The sequence below is a fragment of the Bolinopsis microptera genome, chromosome 7 (assembly GCF_026151205.1).
Source record: "Bolinopsis microptera isolate Bmic1 chromosome 7, MBARI_Bmic_1.0, whole genome shotgun sequence".
NCBI lineage: Eukaryota > Metazoa > Ctenophora > Tentaculata > Lobata > Bolinopsidae > Bolinopsis > Bolinopsis microptera.
Genome location: NC_087078.1, coordinates 407,925 through 427,526, shown reverse-complemented (window position 1 = coordinate 427,526; position 19,602 = coordinate 407,925). Strand labels below are relative to the sequence as shown.

At 43.2% G+C, this 19,602-nt stretch overlaps 1 protein-coding gene across 1 annotated transcript in view; it reads right to left on the bottom strand.

Annotated features, from left to right (window-relative positions):
- The window catches only part of LOC134819043 (uncharacterized), a 39,709-nt gene extending 21,218 nt beyond the window's left edge, over positions 1-18,491 (bottom strand). The window contains exons 1-6 of the mRNA XM_063828806.1: positions 15,711-18,491; positions 14,984-15,042; positions 14,540-14,631; positions 13,454-13,552; positions 8,851-8,991; positions 7,893-8,048 (exon numbers count right to left, since the gene is read on the bottom strand). Of these exons, the coding sequence (XP_063684876.1) occupies positions 7,893-8,048; positions 8,851-8,991; positions 13,454-13,552; positions 14,540-14,631; positions 14,984-15,042; positions 15,711-18,013 (2,850 nt within the window). The 5' untranslated portion in view covers positions 18,014-18,491. The remainder of the gene's footprint in view (positions 1-7,892; positions 8,049-8,850; positions 8,992-13,453; positions 13,553-14,539; positions 14,632-14,983; positions 15,043-15,710) is intronic.
- Between the last annotated feature and the right edge of the window lie 1,111 nt (positions 18,492-19,602).

The following is a 19,602-nucleotide window of genomic DNA, read 5'->3' as shown; positions in this document are numbered from 1 at the left end:
GCAGTGGCCAGCAACTTGGGAAAACTCTTTGCGGGAATTTTGCTCAACCGACTAATTGAATTTAGATCCGTAGTGAACCCTGATACTCCAAACCAATTGGGTTTCTGCAAGGGTGCTCAAACAGCAGATCACATACTAACGCTCTCAACATGCATTGAAAAATATGTTAAAGTCGAAAAGAAACGAGTCTTCTCTTGCTTTGTAGACTATGCAAAGGCTTTTGACACTGTTTGTAGGGAAGCGCTACTCTACAAACTTTGGAAACTAGGAGTTCAAGGGCGATTTTTCAATTGTATGGAACACATGTACACCCATTCATCTGCAAAAATAAAACTCCTCAACAAGCTCTCTGAGAAGATTGACGTCCTCTGTGGACTGAACAAGGGCATCCCATGTCCCCGGAACTGTTCAAATGCTTCGTACATGCCCTCTCCGAAGAACTGAACGAGCTAGATAACATCGAAGTGCCCATCATTAACTCCATCAAGGTGACACATCTGCTCTGGGCTGATGACTTAGTACTTCTGGCTTTGAATCCTGAAAGTCTGCATAAAATGCTCTCTGTTCTGTACGCCTACTGTCAGGAGTGGGGCCTAGTGGTCAACATGTCTAAAACCGCTATCATGGTGTTCAACCGCGCTGGTCGTATACTCAAAGACAGCAAGACCTTCGCTTTTGGTTTAACACCGATCGACTCAGTTCGTGAGTACACGTACCTAGGAATGACTTTCACTCTGACAGGATCCCTGAAGGTCGCACAGTCCAAACTTAGGCAGAAAGGACTTCGGAGTTATTTTTCGCTTAAAAGCATGATAGACTTACGACACATAAGGAAAGAGATAATATTTAAACTCTTCGATGCACTTATTGTCCCAGTAGTCTCTTATGGATGCCAGATTTGGCTCCCTCAGACATACTTCATGGGTGCCTTCTCATCGGGTAACTTTCCCAACCTAAAACAGATCAGGCAAGATCCAATAGAAAAACTTCACATCTCGTTTCTCAAGTGGACTCTCAACGTCAATAAACAAACATCAAATGCGGCAATTTGGGGTGACACAGGACGCTACCCTTTGGCGATAGAGCTATCATCCCAAGTGTATAACTACTGGGAAAGATTAGATAAAATGGAGAAAGCTGGATCTAACAGTCTTGTGCGACATGCCTTCAAAGAGCAACGCAGCCTCAGTCTTTCTTGGAACACCAACATCGAGACCGCACGGTCGGTTCTAAACCAACCCAATGGACATCATCTAAAACTCTCACCTTCACAAATCAAAGAAGCGATGCGTTCCAACTTCAGGCAGATATGGAACACTGAGAGATGGAACAACAAGAAACTAACGTTCTACAACACCATAAAGATGAGTTTTGGCTATGAGCAGTACCTCAATATGAATCTGTCGCACGCTGAATCCAAAAAGCTGGCTCAATTCAGATCAAGCTCACACAATTTCAATATTGAGACAGGACGTCATGGAACCCACAAAAGAAACCAGATCGTACCTCGGATATGTAAAGCTTGCTCAACAGAGGACATGGACATGCTCGAAAATTTCGCAGAAATGCCATTCTTCGACCCCATCATCGAAGATGAGGTACACGTCCTCCGGACCTGCTCCCTGTATGAAGACTTTTTTTTTGTTGGGGACTGGCCCGTGGTACCAGCCAATGTTTACTCAAAAAAAATATATATAATATCAATGGTAATAAGAAATTCATCCCCGTGGGGCACATGCATAAATATAAAATGTAAAGGAAATCTCAAACTATTCAATTTAGATTCTACCGGTAAAGTATGCAATGAAGGTTTATAATTTAAAGTTTTATTTTCCAATGGTTAATAGGTAAAGATAAGAAAAGTAAAACAAGACTGAGCACTTCAAAATTTGTAGAATTTGTAACTTGATTTGAAATCGCGGCGATAAAAAAGAATGTCCTATGTTGGCAGTGTAATTGATGAGATATGCGACGTTTATTGAGTGATGCATAAGTGTGTGCATATAATCTAAGATGTAGAGACAAGGTTATTATCGGCATTTTGGTTTATGTTACGCTTTGATTTTCTTAGTCCTGTTATACAATATAACATGAAATTAGGCCAATCGTCTTCGATGTTTTCATTTTGCTGATCGATGAGCATAGTTTTTATACAAGTTTTGTAAATGTTCAGGTTAAATAGACTCGGCGGGGAAGTTGCTGCAACATTATATCGGTTTATTGCTAATAATGGACCTTTAAAAAATACTGAGTTGTTGTAAGGGTGTTGACCATACTTTTCTGACCATTGTGTAGTGAGAATAGAATCCAGGTTAGTATTAAATAATGGTGCACTTTTGGGAATTGTTTTCTTGAGAGACAATGGTACTAGATTAGGAAAGTTTTTCAATTTATGCATTAAAATGAGTGCGTTCTTTACAATGATACTGTGTACTGTCAATATTTTATGTGAATAAAAGCCAGACTTGGTACTTGCTGGGGGGATACCGTCCTTGTACCAGTAATTGACGAAACCAGGTAATACTGCTCGAAGGCCCATTTTCTGTTTTACAAAAAGCGATTCAATATGAGACTTGGCAGCAAAACCCCATACAAGGCTGCAATAATTAAGGTGTGACTGCACAAAACTTTGATAAATTTGAAGACGTGCTTCGAGAGGCAGATATTTTTTAAGTTTGTACATGACTCCTATGTATCTGGACATTTTCATTTTCATGGCAGAAATATGATGGGACCAGTTTAGTTTATCATCTATTATAACTCCTAAAAAACGGGCTTCTGTTTTTCTCTCAATTGTGACACCAGAAATTGCCACATCACGATAATTAAGATTTCTTTGTCGAGAGAAGATCATATAATTCGTTTTTTTAAGATTTAGAGCTAAACCATTATTATCTACCCATTTAACTAAAGCATCGCTAAGAGTTATTAGTTTATCGTAAACTTCATTAAGATTTTCTCCTATCAGGAAGATGTTGGCATCATCTGCGTACATAATGAAATTTGCTATATCTGATATTTGAGGTAGGTCGTTTATGTAGATTATAAAAAGTAAAGGTCCTAATATTGACCCTTGAGGCACGCCGTATAAAATTTGGTTGGTTGAAGATTTTGACGAGCCAATTGATACAAACTGTTTCCTGTTAGTGAGATATGACTTAAACCAGTTTAAGGCTTGACCCCTTATGCCGTAATGGTCCAGCTTGCGCAAGAGTATGGAATGATCCACAAGGTCGAAAGCTTTGCTGAAGTCGATTAAAAGAAGTAAAGTTACCTGCTTTTTGGACATTGAATTAAGAATGGTGTCTTTTGCGTTGAGAAGAGCATGTTCACAAGACCTACCCGGGCGAAAACCGTATTGGTTTTCACATAGTATGCTGTATTTATCTAAAAAACTTATAACTCGGTTATGCATTAGCTTTTCAAATACTTTAGAGAAAGAAGCAAGAAGAGATATTGGCCTGTAATTTTTTATGTCAGATTTAGATCCACCTTTGTGAATTGGGACCACCTTCGCTTCTTTCAAAGCCTGTGGAAAGATCCCCTGTTCAAAAGAACTGTTGACAACGTGGGCTAGTACACTAGTAAAACTGGGACAGCTGTTAGCGATTTTTAGAGGTTCAATTTTAGTGTCTAGTGTGGCTTTATTCTTAAGCAGGTTTATGACGTCCTGAATTTCTGTGGCAGTGACTGGCTTTAAGTAAATACTACTTGGAGTGGCGTTGCGAAGTGTGCTATGGGTTCCACCAGGATCAAAAGTGGTCCTACTACTAATTTCAGACTTAATTTTAGGAGCGATGTTTGAGAAGTAATCGTTAAATTTTTCTGCTACAGCTGCCGGAGTGCTGATTGAGCCGTCTTCGTCAGTCAGTTTAATTGAAGTAGGTTTAGATTTTTTCCTATTAAGAAGACTGTTTATCATTTGCCACTGCTTCTTAGAATTTTCTTTGTTTTGCTCAAAAAATTTTTTGAAGTGCTTGTTTTTAGCTTTATCGATGTGTTTATTACAAAACTTCTTCAGACGGTCATATTTACTGCGGTTACTATCAGATGGTTCCTTAACAAAATCGTAATATGACTCATTTTTACGTTCTATAGCTTCTTCGAGCCAGGGCAGCATCCATGGTTTCGGATTAACACGTTCATTTTGTCTTCGTGATTGTCTTTTTGTGGGATAGGCAGACTCGTAAATCTTATTATAAGCCGTATTTAAATTATTGAACTGTTCGTTGGCATCATTGGTATTGTTAAAAATTTCTGACCAACTTTCATCTGTAATTAAGTCTCTGAATTTTTGATTGTTGGTGTCGTTAAATCTACGTGTTTCAGTTTGAGATACATTTTGTGAGTTAGACGCAGAGCGGTAGCTGCTGGTTGGCGTGTTATCAAGATTTATTGTAGTGACTATTGCTAAGTGATCAGACATATCTGTCGTTAAGACGTTACAGCTTATTGTATCCTCAAGATTGTTTGTGTAGATGTGGTCAATAAGCGTGGCACTATGGTCCGTTAGGCGAGTTGGGCGTGATACAATTTGAATAAAACCGTAAGAGGACGCAATATCTATAATGTTCTGACATGCTTGGTTGCTGCTGTGCTTCAGTAAATCAAGGTTGAAATCTCCATGAAGCGTCATATGTTTACGGGTGTGTCTCCCTAGGTTGTGCAGCGTATTTTTGAAAATTTCTAGAAACGCTTCAGGTCTCCTAGCGGGAGAACGGTAAACATTGCCAATTATTTTCGTTCTGTTGTATCCTTTGCACTGATGGAGCTTGATAAATTGGAATTCGCCACTAGTATTAGTTGGTTCAGGGTTTGGAGTGAAAATATCAATTTTATCATAATCGACTACACGTTTGTGTACATAAGTGGCTAGCCCCCCACCTTTTCCAGATGGGCGAATTGGATCCTGGATAAATGGTTCATGAAATCCATCTAAGGTAACGTCGTTTATTCCGTTCGGTAATTTCCCTAAAGTGCAATTAGTTTCGTTAAAACACAATATATCATACTTATCATAAGTCTCAATATCATCACGTAGTTGATCTATATTCTTAATAAGGGATCTTATGTTCATAGAAAATGTTTTAAGTTGAGAGCAGGTAGATTTTTTCACGTTACGTTGTTGTTTATACTGACAACTAGTTAGGAAAGATGAAATATTGCTCCAACACCTCCTACCGACACCGCTTTAGTCAGAGAGCCAAAACCTGTCTTTTCGCTAACTTAGAGGGGCTATTCACAGATACCAGCCTCATAAGAGAGACAGCGAGGTTCTTGGTGAGAGCAAACAACAGGCGTTTCCCGAAGAAGGAAGTCACTAAGAAGGATCTGCTGAAGTCCAGCTGTAAAGTCCCCGCTACACCTCAACGGAACTCCTCTGCGGACACGTGACGGTCAAGTCGGGCTTCATTTCATTTCATATTACGATCAACATATCATATCATTTTGGAACATGTTCATGGGAATTAAATTATTTTATTTGCACTTGTTTCTCTTTCAACAAAAGATGTGACGAAGTTAAATTTTTATGATTTTTAAATTTTTATTTTAAGAATACTCTTGCACATTATTTATTTATTTATTTCTATTATATTGATGTATAGTCAAGACGTGAGTGTTAGGGCTCTCATTGACAAATTTATGTTTAATCCTGTTTAATCCTGTTTAATTTATGTTTAATCCTGTTTAATCCTGTTTGTCGGGGTACCGGGGAAATGTTGTATTATCTCTAATATTTATATTATCTCTAATATTTATATTATCTCTAATATTTATATTATCTCTAATATTTATATTATCTCTAATATTCAGACTGCATTTGTCGGGGTACCGGGGAAATGTTGTATTATCTCTAATATTTATATTATCTCTAATATTGAGACTGCATTTGTCGGGGTACCGGGGAAATGTTGTATTATCTCTAATACTTATATTATCTCTAATATTCAGACTGTATTTGTCGGGGAACCAATACAACAGATTGACCTCTGTACGTGATAACACACTTAACAAAGGAGTTATAATTATAGTTTAAAGTTTAATATTGTGTTCGTCTAGTCAGATAATCAATGTCTAAAGATTGGTAGTTACAAGGGGGAGGCACAAAGAGTAGTTTAGATATATGCAATTATGAGGTGTATGTTAGATAAGGCACACTAAGGTGAATTGTACTAATCCCATGCTCATTGCTCCAAATAACAATACAATATATTTCATAGCTTGATGGTTTACTTTATCCAAAGAAAGATATGTTGCACTGTATTATCTCTAATACTCATTGCTCCAAATAACAATAAAATATATTTCATGGTTCATAGCTCCTCACTTTATCATAGAACTGGCTCCTCCCTGAACAGAGGCTTAATAATGGTTTACTTTATCAGACGCTTGGTAGCGCTAGCGAGCAGCAAATCTCCAAACAAAGATATGATCTCCAACACACGACCAGATCATAGTTAATCCTAATTATTTGCTTTACCGGCACTTTACCAGCGTCCTATCGACAATTTACCGGCGATTTACCGCCTTTCGCTTTAAACGAGAAAGGCAACGGTATCCGCTCCAACTACTCAACTTAAATCTTGATTTCATTCAACTACACAGGAAAATGCTGTACAGTATTCTGTAGTGTTTTGTCTCTTTTATCGACTCATCAAATTATTACGCTAGTAATTGTGGTAACATGACACTGTGAAGTGTGATGCATAATTTAGAATTAGCCTTTTCTTATCATTTCTTTTTGCACACTGTTCGTTGATGCATCGCTAAATTATTCATGGGATTAATATTAGATTTAATACGTAATACGTAATAACACTTACCATTATATAGAGCTGATTAGTAAGGAAGCTTTATGGTAACTAGCAGTGTTGCCATGGTAACTAGCAGTGTTGCCATGGTAACTAGCAGTGTTGCCATGGTAACTAGCAGTGTTGCCATGGTAACTAGCAGTGTTGCCATGGTAACTAGCAGTGTTGCCATGGTAACTAGCAGTGTTGCCATGGTAACTAGCAGTGTTGCCATGGTAACTAGCAGTGTTGCCATGGTAACTAGCAGTGTTGCCATGGTAACTAGCAGTGTTGCCATGGTAACTAGCAGTGTTGCCATGGTAACTAGCAGTGTTGCCATGGTAACTAGCAGTGTTGCCATGGTAACTAGCAGTGTTGCCATGGTAACTAGCAGTGTTGCCATGGTAACTAGCAGTGTTGCCATGGTAACTAGCAGTGTTGCCATGGTAACTAGCAGTGTTGCCATGGTAACTAGCAGTGTTGCCATGGTAACTAGCAGTGTTGCCATGGTAACTAGCAGTGTTGCGATGGTAACTAGCAGTGTTGCGATGGTAACTAGCAGTGTTGCCATGGTAACTAGCAGTGTTACCATGGTAACTAGCAGTGTTGCCATGGTAACTAGCAGTGTTGCCATGGTAACTAGCAGTGTTACCATGGTAACTAGCATGGTAACTAGCAGTGTTACCATGTTAACTAGCAGGTTACTATGGTAACTAGCAGTGTTACCATGGTAACTAGCAGTGTTGCCATGGTAACTAGCAGTGTTGCCATGGTAACTAGCAGTGTTGCCATGGTAACTAGCAGTGTTGCCATGGTAACTAGCAGTGTTGCCATGGTAACTAGCAGTGTTGCGATGGTAACTAGCAGTGTTGCCATGGTAACTAGCAGTGTTACCATGGTAACTAGCAGTGTTGCCATGGTAACTAGCAGTGTTGCCATGGTAACTAGCAGTGTTACCATGGTAACTAGCATGGTAACTAGCAGTGTTACCATGTTAACTAGCAGGTTACTATGGTAACTAGCAGTGTTACCATGGTAACTAGTAGTGTTACTATGGTAACTAGCAGTGTTACCATGGTAACTAGTAAGTATGGTCCCAACCTTGAAACTAGCAGGAGTTAGCTCGTTAGTCATTATCATGTAGAGTTGTTGAGATATCTCTTTCGTCTTCTTTTCTTCTATCAGAGCTTGATCCTCGAAATACTTCTTCCTTTTTTGCTCTGCAAGCCACTTTTGTTCCATCAACAGGAAGTCTTCCTGATGGAGATTTGGTTATGGTAGTGCGATATTCGGTAACAGCAGAGGGGGTAATCACACTATATAGTGACAACACTATATAGTGACAACACTATATAGTGACAACACTATATAGTGACAAGCACTTTATAATGCAGCAGAGGGTCCTCGTAAGTTTTAATTTTTACAAAAGTTTCTTTTGTAAAGATTAAAATACAAACTTTATGAAGAGGATGAGGAGGTTGAATTTTTTATTTTAAAAACGTTAATAAAAGTTCTAAACAAGTCTTATCTTTCCCTAAAACAAACAACTAAATGTCAAAACTTCACTGAGGTTTATGCCAATATCTCTTCACTCTTGTCATTAGCTAAATTACGGAGATAAATATCAAATTTAAGAGATCTTTATTTAATATTACAGCTATTATTATGTGACAAAACTTAATACATAATTAATATATTAATTACTTCAACTTTTTATAAATGTTAAATAATATTACCTGCAGTAAAGCCTGGAATAACCTAGTAACCAGCTAGTAACCTAGTAACCAGCCAGTAACCTAGTAACCAGCTAGTAACCTAGTAACCAGCCAGTAACCTAGTAACCAGCCAGTAACCTAGTAACCAGCTAGTAACCTAGTAACCAGCTAGTAACCTAGTAACCAGCCAGTAACCTAGTAACCAGCTAGTAACCTAGTAACCAGGCAGTAACCTAGTAACCAGGCAGTAACCTAGTAACCATCTAGTAACCTAGTAACCAGCCAGTAACCTAGTAACCAGCTAGTAACCTAGTAACCAGCTAGTAACCTAATAACCATATTACCTGCAGTAAAGCCAGCTCCTCGTCCAGACCCTGGAATTTCTCCAGCTCCTTCGTGAGTCTGTCTGTGTTGGCTATGTTCACTTTCTTTCCATCTTGATTAGTGGTGAGAACTGTCAGAGGTCTGTTACGGAGATCGTGAATCTAGGGAGTTATTTATTCAATATTATTATTTTAAACCCCCTCCCCTCTCTAGCCCTCTTAGTCCCCCCTCTAGCCCTCCTAGTCCCCTCTCTAGCCCTCCTAGTCCCCTCTCTAGCCCTCCTAGTCCCCTCTCTAGCCCTCTTAGTCCCCCCTCTAGCCCTCCTAGTCCCCTCTCTAGCCCTCCTAGTCCCCTCTCTAGCCCTCCTAGTCCCCCCTCTAGCCCTCCTAGTCCCCTCTCTAGCCCTCCTAGTCCCCTCTCTAGCCCTCTTAGTCCCCCCTCTAGCCCTCCTAGTCCCCTCTCTAGCCCTCCTAGTCCCCCTCTAGCCCTCCTAGTCCCCTCTCTAGCCCTCCTAGTCCCCCTCTAGCCCTCATAGTCCCCCCTCTAGCCCTCCTAGTCCCCCTCTACTCTCTAGTCCTCCTAGTCCCCCTCTCTAGCCCTCCTAGTCCCCCCTCTAGTCCTCCTAGTCCCCTCTCTAGCCCTCCTAGTCCCCTCTCTAGCCCTCTTAGTCCCCCCTCTAGCCCTCCTAGTCCCCTCTCTAGCCCTCCTAGTCCCCTCTCTAGCCCTCCTAGTCCCCCCTCTAGCCCTCCTAGTCCCCTCTCTAGCCCTCCTAGTCCCCTCTCTAGCCCTCTTAGTCCCCCCTCTAGCCCTCCTAGTCCCCTCTCTAGCCCTCCTAGTCCCCCTCTAGCCCTCCTAGTCCCCTCTCTAGCCCTCCTAGTCCCCCTCTAGCCCTCATAGTCCCCCCTCTAGCCCTCCTAGTCCCCCTCTACTCTCTAGTCCTCCTAGTCCCCCTCTCTAGCCCTCCTAGTCCCCCTCTAGCCCTCCTAGTCCCCTCTCTAGCCCTCCTAGTCCCCTCTCTAGCCCTCTTAGTCCCCCCTCTAGCCCTCCTAGTCCCCTCTCTAGCCCTCCTAGTCCCCTCTCTAGCCCTCCTAGTCCCCCCTCTAGCCCTCCTAGTCCCCTCTCTAGCCCTCCTAGTCCCCCTCTAGCCCTCCTAGTCCCCTCTCTAGCCCTCCTAGTCCCCCTCTAGCCCTCATAGTCCCCCCTCTAGCCCTCCTAGTCCCCCTCTACTCTCTAGTCCTCCTAGTCCCCTCTCTAGCCCTCCTAGTCCCCCCTCTAGCCCTCCTAGTCTCCTCTCTAGCCCTCCTAGTCCCCTCTCTAGCCCTCCTAACCCCCCTCTAGCCCTCCTAGTCCCCCTCTAGCCCTTCTAGTCCCCTCTCTAGCCCTACTAATCCCCCTCTAGCACTCCTAGTCCCCCCTCTAGCCCTCTTAGTCCCCCCTCTAGCCCTACTAATCCCCCTCTAGCACTCCTAGTCCCCCCTCTAGCCCTCCTAGTCACCCCTCTAGCCCTCCTAGTCCCCTCTCTAGCCCTCCTAGTCCCCCCTCTAGCCCTCCTAGTCCCCTCTCTAGCCCTCCTAGTCCCCTCTCTAGCCCTCCTAGTCCCCCCTCTAGCCCTCCTAGTCTCCTCTCTAGCCCTCCTAGTCCCCTCTCTAGCCCTCCTAACCCCCCTCTAGCCCTCCTAGTCCCCCTCTAGCCCTTCTAGTCCCCTCTCTAGCCCTACTAATCCCCCTCTAGCACTCCTAGTCCCCCCTCTAGCCCTCTTAGTCCCCCCTCTAGCCCTACTAATCCCCCTCTAGCACTCCTAGTCCCCCCTCTAGCCCTCCTAGTCACCCCTCTAGCCCTCCTAGTCCCCCTCTAGCCCTCCTAGTCCCCCCTCTAGCCCTCCTAGTCCCCTCTCTAGTCCTCCTAGTCCCGCCTCTAGCCCTCCTAGTCCCGCCTCTAGCCCTCCTAGTCCCCTCTCTAGCCCTCCTAGTCCCCTCTCTAGCCCTCCTAGTCCCCTCTCTAGCCCTCCTAGTCCCCTCTCTAGCCCTCCTAGTCCCCCCTCTAGCCCTCCTAGTCCCCTCTCTAGCCCTCCTAGTCCCCTCTCTAGCCCTCCTAGTCCCCTCTCTAGCCCTCCTAGTCCCCCCTCTAGCCCTTCTAGTCCCCCCTCTAGCCTTTCTAGTCCCCTCTCTAGCCCTCCTAGTCCCGTCTCTAGCCCTCCTAGTCCCGTCTCTAGCCCTCCTAGTCCCCCCTTTAGCCCTCCTAGTCCCCCCTATATCCCTCCTAGATTATTATTAATCACTGCAATGCCGGGCTCTATTAAGGTATTTAAGAACCAAACCTGCAAACCTTTTTTGAATAACCCTGTAAGTGTATATATACACTTACAGGGTTATTCAAAAAAGGTTTGCAGGCCGATTACCGACCGATTATCGGCCGGTAATCGGCACTAGAGCATTAGTCAAGTAATAAGCAAAACTGTAAAAGAGCAAGTATATATACTTGCTCTTTTACAGTTTTGCTTATTACTTGACTAATGCTCTAGTGCCGATTACCGGCCTAGTGCCGATAATCGGTCGGTAATCGGCCAGAATCTTCCAATCACGTACGATAAAAATCACTTTTCTCTAAAAATGTGAGCTAATTTGATCCTACTGCTAACAGCTGTGATAATTTAAATAGAGGAAGACCCCCCGGCCCCCTTAAACAGAGGAAGGATCTCTCATTTAACAGAATGTTGGCCGATAAATCCACTTTCTACTGTTACCGTGAAGGAAGTTCGACGAAGATTGATTTAATCTTTTGATATTTTTCTTACTAGTAGTAAACCCGCGATGGGGGCCACCCAAGGGCCTCAATGGGATATTACATAAAAGTATATAATGATAATCATATACTCGAACAATATCAATAAATATTATGATTGGTTAGTCCCCCCCCTCTAGCCCTCCTAGTCCCCTCTCTCTAGCCCTCCTAGCCCCTCTAGCCCTCCTAGTCCCCCCTCTAGCCCTCCTAGTCCCCCTCTAGCCCTCCTAGTCCCCCTCTATCCCTCCTAGTCCCTCCTCTAGCCCTCATAGTCCCCTCTCTAGCCCTTCTAGTCCCCCCTCTAGCCCTCCTAGTCCCCCTCTAGCTCTCCTAGTCCCCCCTCTAGCCCTCCTAGTCCCCCTCTAGCTCTCCTAGTCCCCCCTCTAGCCCTCCTAGTCCCCCCTCTAGTCCTCCTAGTCCCCCCTCTAGCCCTCCTAGTCCCCCCTCTAGCCCTCCTAGTCCCCCCTCTAGCCCTCCTAGTCACCCCTCTAGCCCTCCTAGTCCCCCCTCTAGCCCTCCTAGTCCTCCTCTAGCCCTCCTAGTCCCCCTCTACTCTCTAGCCCTCCTAGTCCCCCCTCTAGCCCTCCTAGTCCCCTCTCTCTAGCCCTCTTAGTCCCCCCTCTAGCCCTCCTAGTCCCCCTCTACTCTCTAGCCCTCCTAGTCCCCCCTCTAGCCCTCCTAGTCCCCCCTCTAGCCCTCCTAGTCCCCCTCTAGCCCTCCTAGTTCCCCCTCTAGTCCTCCTAGTCACCCTCTAGCCCTCCTAGTCCCCCCTCTAGCCCTCCTAGTCCCCCCTCTAGCCCTCCTAGTCACCCCTCTAGCCCTCCTAGTCCCCCCTCTAGCCCTCCTAGTCCCCCTCTACTCTCTAGCCCTCCTAGTCCCCCCTCTAGCCCTCCTAGTCCCCCCTCTAGCCCTCTTAGTCCCCTCTCTAGCCCTCCTAGTTCCCCCTCTAGCCCTCCTAGTTCCCCCTCTAGTCCTCCTAGTCCCCTCTCTAGTCCTCCTAGTCACCCCTCTAGCCCTCCTAGTCCCCCTCTACTCTCTAGCCCTCCTAGTCCCCCTCTAGCCCTCCTAGTCCCCTCTCTCTAGCCCTCCTAGTCACCCCTCTAGCCCTCCTAGTCCCCTCTCTTGACCTCATAGTCCCCTCTCTAGCCCTCCTAGTCCTTCCTCCCCCTAGTTCCATTCTTATCAGCATTCTACCCTGATCTACTAACAATTACTTTCTAACTCTATTACGACTAGTAGGGCGGATAGTTAATATCATGGATGGATTGTGGGTAACATGAAGATGCTATACCTTTAATATGCCATTCTGCGAAGCTTTTGTTATGAATAATAAGGATGGAGGATTTACTTTATTGTAACCGTTCATTCCTTAATTAAAATACTTGCATTGTCAGTCTTCGTGGTTTGGGGAATTATAGAATTCCATAATTCCCTAAACCAATGCCGACAATGAGGGCATTTTAATTAATGATTGCAGCTTGATTATGCATCAAAGAAACTTCATTCACATTGTGAAGTAGCATCAAGGTAGCTTCATTACGAATTATAAACATGTGCACTATGAACAAGTAACCATAGTAACACGTGACATGCGCACTGACCGTCCATCTCAGGACTATATAATAATGGACTGTTGAACAGCTCTAATACAGTAATTCAACAAGGTAATATTAATCTAAGAGACAGGAATATTTGTAACCCCTTGTTTCATTGACATGGTCTTTGATCCTGTTGAAAAGAGGGTATTAACAGGAACACGCTGACCCGACCTATTATGCTCATAGTAACCCACGTGCTAATCTAAGTAACCATAGTAACACGTGCTAAATCACGTGACATTACCATGAGTCTGGAGTCTGCTAGTTCATCCTCCAGATCCCTGATGTCCTTGTAGGCCACTTCTCGCTCCTCCTTCAGGTAATGTAGCTCCAGTTCTTGATCCTGAAATGTTATTAGTCACCGGTAACATAGTAACCAGCTAGTAATCTAGTAACCAGCTAGTAACCTGGTAACCAGCTGGTAACTTAGTGACCAGCTAGTAACCTGGTGACCAGCTAGTAACCTAGTGACCAGCTAGTAACCTAGTAACCAGCTAGTAACCTGGTGACCAGCTAGTAACCTAGTGACCAGCTAGTAACCTGGTGACCAGCTAGTAACCTAGTGACCAGCTAGTAACCTGGTGACCAGCTAGTAACGTAGTGACCAGCTAGTAACCTGGTGACCAGCTAGTAACCTGGTGACCAGCTAGTAACCTGGTAACCAGCTGGTAACCTAATGACCAGCTAGTAACATAGTAACCAGTTAGTAACCTAGTAACCAGCTGGTAACCTAGTGACCAGCTAGTAATCTAGTAACCAGCTAGTAACATAGTAACCAGTTAGTAACCTAGTAACCAGCTAGTTACTTAGTAACCAGTTAGTAGCCTAGGAACCAGTTAGTAACCTGGTAACCAGCTGGTAACCTAGTGACCAGCTAGTAACATGATAACCAGTTAGTAACCTAGTAACCAGCTAGTAACCAGCTAGTAACCTAGTAACCAGCTAGTAACATAATAACCAGTTAGTAACCTAGTAACCAGCTAGTAACCTAGTAACCAGCTAGTAACCTAGTAACCAGCTAGTAACCTAGTAACCAGCTAGTAACCTAGTAACCAGCTAGTAACCTAGTAGCAGTATATGTAACCTGTCGTTAAACTCACATCCCGGTGTCTTTGATGAATTAGAGCGAATAACTTTCAATTGTTTCAAATATCTAAATAATGTAGGTATCTGATAAACATATTGGTTGCAGCTTCAATAATTTGTGTTCCATTCCGGCGTGTTATTTGCAGTAAAATTTCATTTTGTTTACTTCTTGCCTGGTCTAAAAGTAACACTAATCATGCTTTTTCTTTCATTAGAGTAAGCATTAGTTACCATGGTAACTTACGTTTATTTGTCGCTTAGTTCGTTCCAGTTCATCCTCCAAGTAATGTATTTCTTCTTCCTGGTCCAGAGCCAGATTGAAGTACTCTTGGTAGTCTGAAATGTTCTATATTTTATGGTGTATTACCATGGTAACACTACCTTATATGGTATATATGTTATCATGGTCACATGACTTTAAATGGTTTGTTACCATGGTAACACTACATCATAATATGATCTAAACATAGGATTATCATTTAAAAACAGGGTTCTTTTGCGATAGTGTAATTGCGACAACTGGATACTTGGATAGCGCTAGTTGTCGCCATCCAGCGCTAGTTGTCGCAATTACACTATCGCAAAAGAACCAAAAACAGCATGTTTCCCAGCTTGAGCTCTATGCTGCCAGCTTAGTTACAACATTAAAAGCCTGCACCTTCCTTATAAGCTCATAGTCCAAACTCACCATCGTATATACTATGCTTTTCTTGCTTCAATCGTTCTATTTCTTCCAGAAGGTTCTTTCTGAAATGAAACATATGTTATTTACCTAGAACTTTATGGAATATTGTTAATTTCCCTAATAATAACTAATACAAATAGTTGTTTCTGACAGCAGCTGTTGCAGATTGTTTGCAGATAAATGTAATACGTAAATTGTAACGTTATTTATTTGTTAATATGTTATTTAGTTGTTGATATGTTCCTGCCTGACAAACATATAATAAGTTTGGTAATTTAACTTGTCGACACTTTAAGTTTGCTAACCCGGTTTCTTATTTTGAGGGGGCTTATCTTTACACGTGCAATATATTTTACTTGTTTTACAGTCAAACTTTAACTTTAAGTCATCAGTAGGTCCGAAGTGATATTCACTATATCATTTATTTTCTCTTGCACACAAAAGTTCGTGTATTTTAAAGCCTGATTTCATCCCAGTTAACTAGATTTAGTTTAGGTCACCGCACAGTTCATCCCTGTTAACTAGATTTAGTTTAGGTCACCGTACAGTTCTGGTCATACTATGATATGATAAAGGATGACAGTGTTTTTAATCACAGCCACGCCTCAAACTGCTGGAATTCCACTAAGACGGGATTTACATCAGGGTTTGACGGTGCTGAATTAGCCAAAGTTTTAGGTACTGAAAGATAATATCTATCATATTCTATATAAAATGTGAGTGTATATACCTGGTAGAGACAGTGACAGAAGCAGGACTCGTAACAGAGGGACTGATTAATCCAGGACTCATCAGACCAGGACTCATCAGACCCGGACTCATAAGAGCGGGACTGGCCGGACTACTCCTCCTACAACCATCAGTCTCTACTGAGCTGAGAGCTAGAGAGTTGGGAGTGGGGGTCCTGGAGCCCCCGATCATTACGTCCTCTCTCTTAGACCTGCTGTTAGTGTCTTTAGACTTCTCAAGGAACCTCTTCTTTGCTTTGTTCATGGTTTCAGCTGCGTTCTGTAGGTCTGTCTTGTCCTTGAAGAGCAGTCTGTTCACCGCGTCTGTTTGGGTCATCCTGTTGACACATCTCCTGTCGTTAGCGAACCAACTCTCTCCCTGCAGAACCACTACTTTCCTGGATTTCTCTGCCCTAGCTTCCTTGATCTCCTGCTTGGGAGGGTCAGTGCCCGTTTGTTTAGACACTAGCTTACTTCTTACTTCTATAGCTTTAGTCTCAGTCCACCTTTCCACCATTACCTTCTTAACCTCCACATAACGTCTTGCTAAACTCTCGCTCTCACGCTTGGGGAGGTAGTCGAACAAATGCTTTATAGCTTTAGATATCTCCTCGTGTTTCATCCCTCTTCCCAGATCCCGGATCAGTTTCTGAGTCTCGTCTCCAGATAACTTACTGGAGAGGATACTGACAGCTTTCTCGAACTCTCTCTTGTTGGGATCTGTCTGTATGTTGTTCAGAACGTTCGGGATATCTTTCTCTTTCAGTTTAGGTAGCTGGAGTTCTATCACTTTCTTCATGGACTCGTAAGGGAGGTCTTCCAGCAGACTTGTAGCCAACACTTTCTTGTTGTTCTCTGACATTGAGCTGAAGTTCCTCATCATCAGCTCTGTCATGTCCTTCTTGTTTAGCAAGTTCTCGCAGATCTTCATTGATAATATCTTGCACTCGCTGTACGGTCGTTCGTTGACGTATTGTTCAAAGATATCGTACATATCGTCTACATCTATGTTCTTGACAAGCTCCTTCATAATATCAATCAGTTGCTGGTCACTCTTGTTTCTGAACCGCGTCTTCACGATCTCCAGCAGTTCTCGGTCGGTAATGCTTTTAACAAAACCCTTCTCAAACTCTATGAGTTTATAGAGAGGGAGGTTAGCGATCTCTTTGAGCAGCTGTTCCAGCAGAGGAATCTCCTCCTCCTCTTTTGCTGATATAGCACCTATCTGATTCTTCACACTAGTTTTAGAGTTCCTCAGCTCGTGTTTCAGTTTATCTGATAACTCCAGTTTGCTTGAACTCGTCTCGACGTTCTTCTTCTTCGACTCGAACAACTGCTTGATACTTTTAGTAGACTTCTTGTTGGGAAGATCGGTCGGTTTAGAAGGTTTATCTACATTATTATGATTGAGTTGCTTCTCAGGGGTGGTTTTGTCCACGTACTTAGAGTGAAAGTCACTGACCATCTTTTTAAGGCGACTCTTTTTCCCATTACCACCTACAGCCTCGTTCTTTTGAGGGGTGAAGGAGTTTTGTCCGGTAGAATCAGTTTTGTGAGCGAATATAGAGGGGGGTTTGACGATGAAGTTGTTGAGTTTGCCAGCTGGAGGGGTAACTACAATGTTAGGAAACTTGTTCAGATCGTTCTGTGGAGGAGGATCCACCTGGATACCGCTGTCAACCTGTTTTATTTTAGCAGTCTGACACGACGTGGTGGACAGATCGTTAGTAGGCGTCTGGGTCAGCACTGATATTGTGAGATTTACAAAGTGGGTCTGGCATTCCTTATCCTGAGGTTCTGGTGATTCTGACAGTCTGAACGCATCTCCGAAATCAAAGTCGTCGTTAAAAGGATCATCATCTTCGTCATACACAGAGGAGTCCTCGGATACAGCTGATTCTGACTGCACAAACTCCTGACGGATTACTCTGCCGTACTCGTCAAATGAAATAGTCTGTGACATTCTCTTGCTACTGTGAGCCGAGGATTTCTTAGGCTTGAAGCCATCTTCTTTAGGAGGAGGAGGGGGAGGGTTTAACTTACAAACATCAACATCTATAGCCAGGCCTTTAGTCTCATACTTCCTCCTAAAGTCCTCTCTCCTCTTCTGTAAATCACTGGATGAGTAGAGCCTGTTTATGTTCACTAATTCCACTGATATTGGGTCCTTTAGTGGTATTGTAGCTACTTGAAGGGGAGGGAGGGTGGGAGGGGTCGCTACTACACATGGTGGTGAGCTCAGGGAGTTTACTGAGAACCGCCGTGCAAATACTACCACATGTTGCGTGCTTTCCTCCTCCGTCATTAACCGCGAGTCATGGTTACCATGGTTACAAGAGTCCCTGATCTCTGAGATTTTGTGGGATCTCGCAGCTCACTCGTTACAAAACACCAGTTAACGATACTTGTAACTGAGCAATAAAAACGTATCAACAAGAACGGTAACTAAGCAACAAGATCGGTAACCAAGCAACAAGAGGTGAAGGAGCGGAGCAAGTAAATAAGATTCAGGCGGGAGAAAGTGAGGTCGGATACGAGCCCGAGTTTTGGAATCTGGAGCTGACTGGTGGTGTTGACAAGTTGTATAGCTGTGTGTAAGCGCTGGCAATATTTATTATTTCTAGCGGTCTGATATTCTGTATAATACCTGGGGAGCTGGAAGTGCTGACTTCTGTGTGACTACTGTCAGTGTTTCAACTACTGTTTCTTCTTTAATTATTAGAGAGTTGGCCTTGAAGCCCACAATAAAGAAGAACCTAACCCTGAATAAACACTGATAGAATGGAAGTGACGACACAGTTAGATATTGGAGTTAATGTTGCCTAGCAACGCGGCCTGACAAGGCGTTGAAAAGTACGCCAGCTACTGTGCCTACGTAACTTCTAGAAAATACCAGCCTTTTAATGGACCCAAGTACTCCTCAATTACCCGGTAGTTTCGTGTCCAGCTGGCTGGAACACATAATGGGTGGCTGATTTCAAATCAGTCCAGATAATGAGATGTTATCTAATATCTTAGTGAAGACTGGGAGGGAGGGAGGGAGGGAGGGAGGGAGAGAGGGAGGAGGGAGGGAGGGATGTTTGATCACGTGACGTGACGTTATCGTCTGAGGATATACCGTAAATTCCGTGATATAACTTCACAGATTTTAGTCAAGCTGTAGATGTTATGTGTGATCTCAGGTATTGTTAATCCAGACAGCACGTGGTTTCTAGGTGATACTGGTTACTAGGTTACTAATACTGGTCACTAGGTTACCAGACACCACGTGCTCCATGCATGATATCAGTTAAACGCTGTTAGAGAGTCTTGGCAGTGGAAGTAAAGAGGAGAAACTCGATGATAAGCTGAAGAGACTCAAGAGAGGTTGCTACCATGGTAACGAGGTGCAATAAGCTGAATCCTAACAAGCGTGCGAATTAAGAATTCTAAAGAGAATATTATTTTAAAATTGTCTCCTAAAATTCTTCGATATTACCAGCAGAGTTTCAGGCTGTTTGATTTATTCAAGGAGAATGAAGCCAATTTTAGAATTTTAAAATACGGCATTCCTCGCAGGCAATATATATTATTATATAGTTAAACACTATACAGTTTAGTATACAGTTGTATTTATATTTTATTCATTTGAGGTGACGAGTATAATATATGACGAGAGGTTGCTATGGTGACGAGTATAATATATGACGAGAGGTTGCTATGGTGACGAGTATAATATATGACGAGAAGCTACGAAATATTTGGTGATTAGTAAGCACCAACAATTAAAGCAACCTTCTTCTGGTGTTAGTCTTTTATAAGACTAAGCTAAACAGACTTCTTTCTCTCTCACTATTGTGAAAGAGAGGAATCCAGTCGGAATGCAGTTTAGTGCCAGGTGAAGTACTTGTAGGG